Source organism: Lottia gigantea (assembly GCF_000327385.1).
Source record: "Lottia gigantea unplaced genomic scaffold LOTGIsca_43, whole genome shotgun sequence".
NCBI classification, from domain to species: Eukaryota; Metazoa; Mollusca; class Gastropoda; family Lottiidae; genus Lottia; species Lottia gigantea.
The window spans coordinates 1,710,687-1,725,596 of NW_008709504.1; the positions used below are offsets into that span (position 1 = coordinate 1,710,687).

Consider the following 14,910-nt stretch of genomic DNA (forward strand, 5'->3'; position numbering starts at 1 on the left):
TTTCTCTTGAAGGCTCTTATAGTGGGCATGAACTATCTTGCTTGCTCGATTGCTGGTTGTATTAAACGGGACAACAAAGGGTGCTATGCCTACATTATGATGAATATTTAGTCCTATAGGTCTTGCTGTATTCAATGTCTCAATCCAATGGGCCTCCCTAGATTGACGGAATTTGGTAGTTTCATCTTCGGGCATGTCAATTTCTATACGCTCAATTGTGATTAGGGTGAGATCGTCTATTGAATGGTCGTCGAGGTTGAAATGATTAGAAACAGGCTTGTCTTTCTTTAATTTGATGTCTGACCTATGAGCATTAAAGCGAATTCGTAAATTATTCTTGGTTTCTCCTACATATTGTTTCGGGCATTTCTTGCATGAAATTAAATATATTACATTCGAATGTTCACCTGTTAGATGTTCCTGGATCGGGTACCCTATTAAAGATATCTCGAACCACTATTAAAGATATCTCTGACCACTATTAAAGATATCTCGAACCACTATTAAAGATATCTCTGACCACTATTAAAGATATCTCGAACCACTATTAAAGATATCTCTGACCACTATTAAAGATATCTCGAACCACTATTAAAGATATCTCGAACCACTATTAAACGAAAGTTTGGTTTGGCCTACAATGAAGAAATAAAAATTTATAAATCGAAATTAGAAATTACAAACAAGCTATTTGGAATTAGCCATTGGATTTTGAGCTCCATTAAAATGCAGTCATGAGTATGAAGTTTATTTTCTTTTGTTGGCCTCGAATTCAGATGTAGTCTCTGACGCCCAGTTTTCTCCTGTCTACGACGAGGATATAGTCTAGGGCTTACAATTGAAATATACAACTATAGATTCAGTTAATAACAAAGATTTTAAGCAAATGATCCTGGCGATCATTTTGCGTTCTAATGTTTTTGCAGCGTCTGCTACGGGTTTAGGCTACCAAATGTGCTTATATATACCAACATGTCCAAAAGCGTACTCCGTGACTCGGCGAATAGTGGCGAAAACATTGCACGATGTCTGGCTTGTCTTTTACGCTTATATCAAGCTTATGGCGAAAGCAAAAAGCACTGAGCCAATTTTCCATAGCAGTAGAAGCGCAGTACGTGACGGGGACATTACCAAAAATTCTAACGAAAAATAGACAATTTGATTCGCAGTCCTCGTGATAAATAAATTTTTGATCGTAAAAAAGTAGTTATTTTTATACTGCTTAAAATGAATGCTGAAGGCGAAATGAAGAAAAAAAGAGAGAATGTAAACATGGAAAACATATCATATATGAAGAATGAAAACGATACCGGGGAAAACAGAGAGCATTAAAGCAGGATAATAGAGGGGAAATGGAGAGGAAAGTTGAAACACGCGATTAGTTGAACGGAATAGGTAAAATTAAAAAGAGAGATGGACAGGGGAGTAGAGAAAAAGTATGTACTGGAGTTAATAGGAAGAGTGAGCCAAGGAAGAAGAAATTAAAAAGAAAGAAAGAACATTATTTCACATGGATAACAACTTAGGTTCACAGTTAATGATCCTTTCTACCAGCTGGTCCTTGGACAAACCTCTTGACATTGGTCTTTCCCGGATTATCCACGCCCATTTACAGCTGCATGGGTCGACTGGAATTGTGAATGAACTGATCTGTCAGCTTCCGGATTATTTACATGTAATCATGACTAAAACAATTAAAGGAGACAACGTAACTTGCGAGCCTCGAAAGATGTAATAAAGATAATCAGATAAAGACCAGCCAGTATAGATAGCTCTTCTTGTAATTTGTAAACGAAGAAGTATCTATAACACTATTGGGCTTTACATTTGTGAGAAGTCAAACCCTTCCTTTTCCGAAATCCTTCTCTACATTCAATTTTCGTTTCGATTTCTGACATGTGGGCATAACAAAATCTCTTATTAGTTTAGTGTTTATGCCACACTTTAACATTCATTATAAACATATATTTACTAGATTGGTTGTTTATTGTAGGTGGCTGCTGCTCTGAATGAAAGGTAAATTTAAAACTTTAAGTGAATTCTTATTACAGAAAACTGACTCTGTGGCAGGCACACTTCTCTGAAGCTCTGTGCATCCATGTTAGAATTGGATCGGACGATTTTTCAATAAAGTGTACATTATGTCATATCCCCTGCTATTTGTCTGTAGTAGCCGCGGTGGCTCAACGTTAGCCCACTAACCTGAAGGTCCCAGGTTCAATCCCAGCAAAGGTCGAGATAATACCTTCGGATTTTTCAACCCGGTTTCATCTTTTTAGATCGGAGGGGCTGACGCTGATATGGAAAAGGCGTCTAGTGATTGAACAATAAACCGAGGCACCGTGTGTTACAGGCTGTGCACGTTAAAGATCCCTCGACAGTTGGAAATAGAAAAAGAGTAGGCTTATGCCGATTTCCGGGCTAAATTTCCCGCATTGTACACTGCATCGCCATGGACGTAAAACTCCATTCATTTCATTTCATTTTTGTGTCTGTAAAAAATCAAGTTAGGCAACATTACACCAACAAGTGATCTGCAGGCTTGATTGAAATAATGATGACCATTCTAAAAACTCCACTTTCGGCTTGAGTAAACTCTTGTTACCAAATTCGTCTCTGCTATTTCTATCTCAAACGAGTTTCTTATGGTAGTACTGTGTGATTTAGTTATTTTGTGGTTTCTAACGTCGACAATTTCAAATGCCTGGTACATTTTAGTAAGTAACGCTACCAAAATAAAATCGATCATGATTGCAGACTTCTTTGATGTAGCCTAGATTGAAATTTGACTTTAATTAACAACTTTTTATTGAAGAGTAAGAAAATGTATTAGTGACGGTGAGAGATGTAGAGTACAGCACATGGATTTAACTAGTATCAATAATAAAGCTGTTGATTTTCGTAATGAAAGAGCTGTTTTACGTGATGTTCATTACCTTACTGGTATGTATAGCTGGCAAAATTTGTATTTTGCACAAAACATGTAACAAAAAAATACAGATACTGTATGAATGAATGTTTGTTGGTTTGCATGTAAAAATGCTAGGACATGTTTATATAACTGATTGTCAGTATGAATAACTAAAATAGTATATATAACTAAACGTGTATCACAGAATGCTATTTGATTGAATTGTGCGCCAATCAGAGCCCTCGGCAGGGAGATTGCAAACATAATGTCTTATCGTTTACAGACTTTTGGCGAGGGCTCAGATAGGTTGTATTTGTTAGTATATATCCCAACCAAACTTCTGTGATACAAGAATGATAGTATTATATGAAATGGTATGTGTCAATGAAGTTTGTCAGCCGTATTTGCAAAATATAACTTCTTGTAGCCGATTTAAAATCTGTGAAGAAGAATAAGAATTGATTATCAATATTTCAAGGCTAATTACAAAATGAAATTTTAAAAAGTTACAAGAAAGACAAGTGGCATTGATGCAAACTCTGCACACTACAATATTTTCAGAGTAAACATGACCGAAAGAGTTATCTCCCATTATAATGTAGAATTTCCCTTTTTAATATATTGACCTAAACTAGCCGAGATTGAAGAATCATAAAACAAACTCCTGCAAAATGATTCAATGAGTTTGTCACGTCTGTCGTTAATTGATAGCTCATCCGCCTCGACGTTCAACCAGTGGCGTTTCTAAGAAATATCAGGTAAGGGTGCCGAGCAGGGGCCACAAAATTTGTAAATAGAGCCCCTCCTAAGGTACGACGTAATTGTAATTATCTTGATAGATGGGTTACAGTATGCTACCCTGTTGAACCCCATTATTTCAGGAAAGGAATCAGAAAAAACCAAAAGTCGTACAATAAACAGTAAAATTAAAATTAGATTAGATTACAATTTCGGTTCGTTATTATTTTTCGTCGGTTTCCATTGTTGACAGGCTAAAAATGATAACGAAACTAATTTTAATTAATTTGTACCTTAAACGTCCTATCATGAAGAAAATTGGAGATAAACAATGGAAATGTCAAGATCTATGTTAAAGATATTGCAAAAAAGCCTTATCTCTGAAATATGGCTGCTAGGATAGTGATTTTGGACTAAGGCATCCCCGACGAACGATTCAAATCTTACGCGATGATCAAGGGTGCTCCCTTTTACTGAAATCCACACTAGAGGTTATCAGGAAGATTGTGTTACTCAATGTGACAAAACAACCTTCTTTTGGTCATTCGTTCCATAGTTTTGCAAATACATCTGGTTTATACAATAGGGCGATTATAAGTAGGATTCGTGGGATCTTTACTGGGTTTAGGGATTAGTACAAAGGTAGCTACCCTCCAATCAGCAAAAGTTTTTTATGTTTGCAACTTTTCTAGATACGATATCTGTTTCTATTTGTATTTTTTTTTGGGGGGGGGCGGGGGGATTTTCCATAGAAAAAGTAACATGTTTGCCAACACAGATTCAGTAAAAACGTGTTCAATTTTCATTTGTAAACACTCTAGAAGGGACAATTCTTGATGGATTTTTACGAAACTTGATGTGAGTGTTTGTAATAACGCAGAGATGAGCCTTATTGAAAATCAGAAGAATTGAGAATTATTTAGTATGAGTTACTGCCCCTGTTCTTGAAAACGCGTTAAATAGCCAAACCTTTGGTAATTGAAGCATTGAAGCTTGATAATCAAGATAAATACAAATAAATGAAAATTAGTATAGTCTAGTCTGTAATGTATATATATGTTATTTCCAGTGCCAGCCACTCCTGTTATTGAAGTGAATCAATGTTGTAGAAGTGAGAATACTGTAGCTTTGACTATATTACCACATAGCAACCCTCATGATGTCATCGATTATTTTGAAGCTCGTTATTGTACAGAAGAACAGAAAAGTATGGGTATTGAGGTATAGTTTCGTCTCATTTGATATTTTTTACTGGCGTATGAAATACAATACATACTATATCTATGTTAAAGCCAGGGGTCTACACTCAAATTTTTATTTCTAATGTTGAATTTCCCCTTTGAAAGAGTAAAGTATTGACATTCATATGTATAAGTGGTTGAAGTAATGCCACGCAATCGTTGATGGAATAAGATATACTACATTAAGTTTTGTTTTATGTATAATGCATCTGAAGACATGCTTTGGTCGACTAGCAAAGTATCTCATCGAAATGACACGGTTATAACGGAAATGGTCAACAAGATCGAATTTTCAAAAGAAGCGCAAATGATGACAACTGCGAATTAACAAGTGGTTGATAAGATCCTGTAAGATTTCGCTACTGATCAGATTGGAGTGTTGTTACCTAAATGGTTGCATTAAAGGGCCATATTGACGTCGATTACCGTAGCATGATGATCAACATAAACTGTGCGGGCACACTAACACTCTTGGTCGCCGACTTTTGTCGCCGACTAGAGTCTTCACTGACCGGCTGCAGGAACAAGACAAGACAAAGAAATCTTCTTGGGTCGTTTTCCTCTATATCGGCAGTCACATGCGGATCATGCAATTGAAAAGAAAATGAATCCTGTCGGCAACGCGATTATCTTGTCGTGGAAGAACTTGTATTTACAACAGGTTACTACAATCCAAATTATCATCTATTGTAGGACATTCTTAAGTTGAGGAATTGCCATGAAGAAAGACCGATTGCTAAAAATATGCCCAATGGTGCCTGTTCACTGGTTTTATTGTTTGAGAATTTATCCTGTGATACTAGTTATTATGTCTGTGTTAGTTCTTCAAATAGTGCTGGCAAAAGTTCGGAATCAGAAGTAATTCAATGCCTGACGCTGAGCCCATCACAGTGTACTGTTCCCAGTAAGAATATACTATATCTTTATTTGACCTATTAAACTTGTTAGAAGTCATAGTGAAAAATATTCCACGTTGGTGAACTGCTGTGCGCGAGTATTTTTCTGGACAAATTACATATATATCTATCTATTGTTTCATTGATTTTTATCTCGTTTCAGTGCCAGTTATATTAGAGAATTTGTGCAAGACTTTCACTTCATCCATTCAGATCTTCAGTTCCAGTCCTCTTGATGTGGCTCGTGAACAGAATATTGCTCATTATCTATTATATAGACCTCTTGCACAGAATCGCATCTGGCGAAGTGTTTGTCTTTATGGACGTCAAGAACATCGCGCATTTGGGCTGGCTCCTAATACTGAATATGAATTTATTATCATGGCCTGTAATTTGATTGGCGAATGTCAGTTATCATCACGTGTTAACTTGACAACTGATCAATCTGCTTTTTACGCTTCATGAAAAATATTTTGGCTCTTTCGTTAGCACATTCTTGGTGATATGCGAAATTACTTACACACTACAGCCAATTGCAATTCGCTTTAGGTTCAGTAAATACCTTATCGAAAATTGCCATCACTGGGGTGGAAGAATTATGAAAGTGCATTACGGGCTCTTTTTTTAATTAGGATGTCCGTAATACCTGATGCCATTCTGTGGATGCTTTCGTTAACTGAGCACCACTTTAACGAACCAACATGGATAATAACGTTACATTGTTTTTTTCTAGTGGAGAAGTTTGAATTGAATGTTCATTTATTTTAAAATTTGGGTCTGTTTGTATTTGTAAAATGTCGCGTCACTGGCGTGTGAATGTTTTTAGAACTGCTGCAAGGTTTCAATAATTATGCAAATGGATGCAATGAATGTTATGTAATGCTATTAAGATGCAATTTAATTACATTTTAGCGAATTACACTTGCGCTCTATAATCTCTGAATATCTCTTTTCGCCTTCATTTTCACCGAAATGGAGTTTTTGAAGATGTATTTGTAGTTTCTCATATTGACCATTTTATTCAACACTTCATTAAGCTGACAATGTAAGAAAAACACACTTTTGATCAGCAATAATGGAAGGCAAGGTACAGTATTCTGATCAATGATTATCGTCTCCGCGTATCTCAAGAAATGTTCCGATGAATGTGTTATCGAAGGCGAACTTACTAAAACATGAAACGACAAGGAGAAGACAAGAAACGACCAACGAAAACGGAAAACGAATCCATGTGTATCCATAATTATTCACGTTTGGTTAAAAATTCGACTCGAATTTTAGTGAGACTGTTATATACAGAAAACACATATATAGAAATAGACAGTGAAAGTTCGAGTTTGAGGAATATTTGAAGGGATTATGCAATTTTCGTGCGTTTTAGTACTTCTTAAGACTAATAGAGCACAATAAAGACCCAAATCAATCCCCGAAAATTCCGACTGTTCCCCTGTAAGAGCAGTTTTCCCAAATACATTTTTGTTAAAAATTAATTACTTACGTATGGCCTAATTAACTAATTAGCTTGCTCAGAATTTATCGAAAAATAGTTTGAGGTCGTTTCCTATCGTTTTCATGCTTATTTCCTAGTCGTTTCACGTTTTCTTTTGTCGTTTCCTAGAAAAGTTGGACTCCATTCATTTCATTTCTGGTCGTTTTTGTCATTTCCTGGTCGTTTCATGTTTTAGTAAGTGCAGATTGAAATTTCAGAAAATGTATCACTTTATGTTTAGATTTTATTTAGAAATTGAGGTTGGGACTGCCAATGATAATGATGAGATTCCTATAGTTTCGTTTATATTAAGACTTCTTCGAAAGCGTTTTAACCCGTAGAAGTACATTTTTAAAAGTTGTGAAATCATGTTTTGTTATTTTGTTATTTTGATATCCCTAACATTAAATGTTGGTATCTTTTTCTAATGATAATAAATAAGATTTAATTAGTTAGTCTATTGTCAATTCAGGCTTCGAATAACTCAGTAGTTTATTAAATATCATTGAATTCATATCAAATCTCTGTATTGCTTCCACAAGTCAATTTTCTAAACACTTTCATCTCATCCCATTCATGATAATCGAGATAAGGAATATCACATCATGTTTAAATTCTGATCATCGCTCTAATCAGTCTCTATAGCGTTCACAAGTAATACTTTATACATTTATGTTTTTTAATACATGCACCTAGATTTTAAGTTTAGTGGGAAGTTGGTTAGGACCCTTCCCATGGGAATTTTTTTTATAACGTATGCTCTTCTCAAAGTCAATTTTATGCCGGTCGATGATCTGTTGGACTGTCGGAGTAGTCGAAGGCTGTTGGGGGATTAAAGACTATGCTTCCCTCTACAGTAAAAGTCTGAGAAATTTTCATGTATACGGGAAATAATAGCTGACATATTGCCTCATTTTTATTAAAGATAGCTTGCCAGGCAAGGTAACATACCTGACAGCTGTCAAAAATGATAATCGAATCTTTGAATGAATTTTCTCATTTTAAAGGAATTCTACCTCTTAGAATACACTCCTACAGCTAGAATTTGTGTTTACTTATTTATTTTATAAGGAGTGACAATAGAACTAAATTTTGAATTTGAACAAACTCTCTAATTATTTGTTTTGTGATTATGATAATCGAATCAGATTAACAACCTAAAAATGCCTCAAGTGGCCAGACGATTTGAACATGCTTCAAACTCATTCAATAATAACCTTATTAATTTATAGATTGATCGAATTATACAGGACTTCCGTCATATAAGAGGCAGTATCCTTTTAAAGATCTTCAATAACCCAAGATCTCATCAATTTAAATGATCACACCAAATTCCTTTAAATTTGACCAGACCTGCACTCTCTGACTCGACTATTTTCACACACAAATTTTTAAGCGTTTTTCTCAAATCAAGGATAGATATTATTAAAATAAACATTTATCGAGTCAAAATCAGATAAAAACTGTTGTCTCTATTGTGTTCACTACAAATTTTGATGCGTTTTTCCTAAGTAAAGGGCAATAACTCAATAACAGTTCATCGAAAAATCTTCAAATTCGAACTTGTCCAAATCTCATCAATATAAATGATCACACCACTTTCATTAAAATCAGACAAAAAAAACGTAGTCTCTACTGTGCTCATAAAAAAATTTTGACGCGTTTTTCCTAAGTCAAGGACATTAACTCAAAAATCGTATATCGCAAAATCATCAAATTCAAACTTCAATTCAAGTCGTCAAGTCCAAAATCACATAAAAACAAATGATCATACCAAATTTCATTAAAATCAGTTGAAAACTGTGGTCTCTATTGTGTTTACAAACAAATTTTGACGCGTTTTTTTAAGTCAAGGACAGTAACTCAAAAACCGTTCATCGAAAGATGAACTTGAACAAAGTCTCAATATAAATGATCACACGAACATGATATTGACCTTGTTTGGGTACTGTAACAATATTGACCTAATAAGCCTGTTGACAATATTGTGGTGCATCGCCGGTGACGAGCATCAGATTATGTAGTTTATATTGTCCAATCGTCTGTGCTTATCTTAAACATGGCTCATCATTAAAGTTTATGATTATTTTACTCTGCGTCTCTATCCGCTCGTACGCTGCTCCAACCCGCCCAAAATCATAATTTAACATGGTGGCTTGTATTTCCTGAACTGATCTGTTTTCTGTCCGCAAGAGTGTATTTCTAAGCCACATTTCACGCTCTGACGTACCTGCTTTGAAGTCTGATACTGTCAACAAGTAACTGTCAATTACTTATCTGAAGTAATGGGTTTCAAACCTGATAATCCTGGAGCAAATCAACAACCTGTTGAAGGAGGAAATAATAATAATGTTGCTGATCAACGTTGTCCTGTTATTAATGTATCTCCACCTGCTCAACTAATCTTGGGTGATAGCCCAGTAGAAAACTGGAAACTGTATAAACAAGCCTGGTCTAACTATAAAGTTATCGCTGGACTAGAATTAAGAACTGAAGAATATAGGAAAGCTTTATTTCTTCATAATTTAGGCCGTGAAGCTCAGTTAATTTATAATTCGTTTGTATATCTGCCTACTGAAGATCAAAATAGCCTGGAGATTATTCAACGCAAATTTGATGAACATATAGGCATGGTCAATGAAACCTATGAACGTTATGTGTTTAACTCACGAAGTCAAGAACAGGGTGAAACATTCGATAAATATTTAGCTGCATTAAGAGGCTTGATGAAAACTTGTAATTTCTGCCAGTGTATGTGAGACAGTCTACTGAAAGACAGAATCGTATTTGGTGTGCAATCAAAGGACACAAGAAAGCGCTTACTCCAACAAAATAAACTGACACTTACAAAATGTACTGATATTTGTCGAAGTCGAGAATCGTCTACTCAAAAGATGAAAAGGATTTCTGACACAACGTCATCAGAGGTCAACAAAGTGTATCGAGGATCAAAAGTGCCAAAATGCAAACCTAAAACTTTTCCACCAAAACAAACTGAGATATATGCATCTCAACCCAGACATACAAAGAAAGAACTTCACTGCAAATTTTGTGGTAAAACTCATGTCATGAAAAAGGAATCCTGTCCTGCTTGGGGACAAAAGTGTAAGAAATATGATAAGCTGAATCATTTCTCTGTTAAATGTCCTTCAAAATCTCACGGTGTTTCTGCTGTTTACTCTGTCTTGTTTACTGTAAACGTTAACACTATCAAGAGTAATCAAATTCTGCTAAACACGAGGATTGGTAAAAATAGAACTGTTAAATTTCAGTGTGACAGTGGATCATCTGTAAATATTATACCAAAGAAACATGTTACTGGTTTCCCTATTTGATAAATGTTCTACGATTCTCAGAATGTGGAATGGTACTGAACTCAAACCTATTGGTCAATGCTGTGTACCTTTGTTTAACTTAAAAACTAACGAAAAGTACTTGGTAACATTCATTGTAGTGAATGAGAATCTGACTCCTTTACTTGGTAAAGAAACTTCTGAAAAACTGGGTCTAATTACAGTCAACTATGATCAATTTAGTCCTGTATCTGCTGTAAAGTCTGATGAATTGATAGACCCCTTTATTGAATATTCTGATGTATTTGAAAATCGAATTGGTACTTTGCCTGGAAAAGTTCACTTCAAAATTGATGAAAGTGTAAGACCTGTTATCTTACCACCGAACCGACTACCCTTAGCTCTGCAAACTGAAGTAAAAGAAAAACTGGATGAACTAGTAGAAACTGGTGTACTAGCAGTCCAAGAATCACCAACTCAATGGAACAGTAAGATGCTGGTTGCGACTAAGAAATCAGGCAGTCTTAGGGTATGTTTAGACCCCCGTCCACTGAATCAAGCTCTACTGAGAGAAAGATGTCAACTTCTTGTACTCGACGATATCTTACCTGAATTATCTGCTGGTGACAAACCTGATGAGAAGCTAAAGAGAGTCTTCTCAAAACTAGATCTGTCTAATGGTTACTGGCACTGTATTTTAGATAAAGAGTCTAGTCTGCTGACAACGTTTCAAACTCAATTTGGATGTTATAGATGGTTGAGGTTACCATTCGGAACAAACGTTAGCTCTGAGATATTTCAGAAACGTTTGAGTACTGCTTTATCTGGTCTAAATGGTGTGCTGAATATTGCTGACGTTATTATTGTTTATGGTCAAGGTACTACGTATGAATCTGCTCGTGCTGATCACGATGAGAAATTACGATGCTTACTAGAAAGATGTAGAAATCTTCATATTCAGCTAAATAAAGACAAATGTGAACTACGGAAACATGAAATAATCTTTCTCGGACATGTTATTTCGTCTGATGGACTGAAAATAGATCCTGAAAAGGTGAAAGCTGTGACTGATATGCCGAAACCTAAAACTGTAGAAGAAGTTAGAGGTTACTGTGGTTTTATAAACTATCTGTCCAAATTCTTACCAAAATTATCTGAGGTAATAGAACCTATACGTAAACTGATTCACATTGACACCGCCTGGAATTGGTCTTCTGAACAAGATCGAGCTTATGAAAAACTTAAACATATGGTTACAACTGCTCCCATATTATCTTATTATAACCCATCTGATAAACTGGTTATACAGTGTGACGCAAGTCTACATGGTCTAGGTAGTGTACTGTTACAAAGTGGAAAACCTATAGCGTATGCAAGTCGCTCTCTAACTGAAACTGAAGTTCGATATGCTCAAATCGAAAAGGAAATGCTTGCCATTGTGTATTCTCTTGAAAAATTCCATCAATATACATTTGGTCGACTTACTCATGTGATATCTGATCATAAACCTCTAGAGTCGATTATGAAACAGCCTATGTCGCAAGTTCCTCGTCGTCTGCAAGGAATGTTGTTGCGTGCTGCTGCATACAATATTAATGTTACATATCTGAAAGGAACTGAAATGCATATCGCTGATATGTTGTCTCGTGCATATTTAAATGTAACGGATTGTAATCAAGGTGCTTTTGAGTCTGTGAATATGTTTGAATGTTTACCAATGAGGCCTGAAAGACTTGATAAAATCATTAAAGCTACAAGAGATGATCCGGTTTTGCAATTGTTGTATACTGTAATCCAAAACGGATGGCCTGCTACTAAAATTCATTTGCCTAAAGAACTAACTCCGTATTTTAGTTTTAGTGACGAACTTACTATAGAGAATGGTATTATTTTTAAAGGTAACTGTGTGCTCATACCTATATCATTACGCGCTGAATTTAAGAAACATTCACACGCTGCACATATTGGTGTAGAAGGATGTTTAAGAAGAGCTCGTGAATGTATGTTTTGGCCTGGTATGTCATCTGATATCAAACAACTTGTATCTGCCTGTGAAACCTGTCACAACTACGAAACATCAAACCAAAGGGAAACTTTGATTAGTCATGAGGTACCAAAGCGTCCGTGGCAAAAAGTTGGTGTTGATCTATTCGAACTGGATAATAAACAATACTTAGTGACTACTGATTACTATAGTAACTTCTTTGAGGTTGATCGCCTTTATGATACGAAAACTGGAAGTGTTGTTAATAAACTGAAATCTCATTTTGCTAGGTATGGTATCCCTTGCCAACTAATTTCTGATAATGGACCTCAGTTTTCGTCATTCGAATTTCATCATTTTGCTGAAATCTGGGACTTTGAACATATTACTAGTAGTCCGTATAACAGTCAGTCTAACGGACAAGCCGAAAGTTCGGTCAAAACTGCGAAACGCCTATTACGTAAAGCTAAAGACACTCATGCTGATGATTATATAGCGTTATTAGATTTCCGAAATACGCCTACTCAAGGATTGACAACAAGTCCAGCACAACGGTTAATGAATCGACGTACTCGCTATTTGTTGCCTGTCAAGTCATCACTCCTTGAACCTCGTAATATTAATCCTAAACTGGATCGTGCTGAACTTCAACGTCAGAAGGATAAACAATCTGCCTATTATAATCGCTCAGCGAAAGATTTACCTTTACTGAAAGCTGGAGACGTTGTACGTATTAAACGTTTTAAACTTGGTGATAAAATTTGGAAAAAAGGGGAGGTAATACGTAGACTCATTAAACGCTGTTATCTGATTAGAACTGATGAAGGTACTTTCAGACGCAATCGTAAATTCCTACGTCAAGCTGCTGAACAATCTGATTTATTTGTTCCTTATCCTCCGGATGAAGCTACTGAAAACAACGCAGAAGCCAATGTACAACATAATCTTCCTGATCAACAAGATACTGTACAACCTGATGTCGTAGATAATCAACCAGAAGTCAATATACCAGTTCTACAACCTGCTGTTCATGATCGAAATAATATGAGAAACAATATAGTCACACGTTCTGGACGTCTACTTGACGTAGACTTGGTTCAACCAGTTTCTATGATAGTCGGGCCGTTGTTCGTACTTCTGTGGCCTTATCAGCATTCTTGCATGTCCGTAAAAGGACAAGAAAGTGTGAGGAGGTTAAATTCTACTTTTGATTCGAAATTTGGGTACATATTACTCGGCTAGTTAGCCTACCCAAGTCTTTATAAAACTGTTCAGTCCAAGCCACTTATATCTAACAGAGCTTTTCAATGTCTGCTGTGCTTTGAGGTCATTACATCGGTTATCATAACATTGAGAAGTACTATGGATAGGTAAAACTAATTTCAATCGACTGATAAGATAGCTTTCCAGACAGCCCAATGGCAGCTTTGATTCTTCAAACCTTTTTGGGTGATAATGATCAATGTTAAAAAGTTTTGTTAAAAACAAAGGAAACTAGAACCGTTATAACGGTACCGAAGCAGTGCACATCCAACCTGATACATCGATAAAACGTTGCATTTTAAAGTCACAATGGGATTTCTTACCGGAAAGAAAAGCATGTAAACGTTCAATAGTAGAAAAAATCGTTTAAACCGTTTACCGTTCGGTAGTGAAAAGACGCATGAATTTGATACCATTCGGTACTAAAAGGTGCTAACATTCGGTAGTAAAAAGTCGAATTTTCAAATAGCTGTAAAGTTAAAAGTTCAATTCGCACAACAAAAATGAAAATATTTTTGGAAAGGTACAATAATTTGTGTTTCGGCCAAGAGGTCAACAGAGGTCAAATAAAAGAGAATATAAGCCTTAAAAGTGTTGAAAATTGCTGTTTTGAGACGTTTGTAAAAGCGAAAATATATGTCGGACATCAAAGATAAAAGTATGAATGGATATCGTAGATCAATAACCTTTGACCTTCTAAAGACCAAGATTATGCATGTAAATGGTCAAAATATCAAAATTTTATAAATTGTAAATCCTATTCCCTTTTTTAAAGTAAAAGGCCTAAACAAAAATATTGTCCCAAATAGTGCTTTAATTTTTGTAAAATTTCGATGGTGAAAAATGCAAACTTTTCGAGTTATAACAATTTGAATTATTTATGGTAAAGGTAAAAGTAATTTGCCACGCCCACTGCAAAAATTTTGTGTTGTCTGTAATAATGTGTACAATGTCAAATAATGTTCAAAATTTCAAGTGTTTACAATTATTAGATCATGAGATATTCGTAGTTAAAAGTTTTTTTTAAGACAACGGTGACTGTCGGTGGATTATAGAAACCGTTAAAATTACGCAAAGTTACTATAGAAGTCAGTA

General features: G+C 35.5%; 1 protein-coding gene across 1 annotated transcript; it reads left to right on the forward strand.

The window, feature by feature from the left end:
* Positions 1-9,560: 9,560 nt before the first annotated feature.
* On the forward strand, positions 9,561-13,794 carry LOTGIDRAFT_164126 (hypothetical protein; the record flags this gene model as incomplete). Its single annotated transcript, XM_009060612.1, has 2 exons — positions 9,561-9,832; positions 13,389-13,794. 2 exons carry the CDS (start codon positions 9,561-9,563, stop codon positions 13,792-13,794), a joined length of 678 nt encoding a protein of 225 aa, XP_009058860.1.
* Between the last annotated feature and the right edge of the window lie 1,116 nt (positions 13,795-14,910).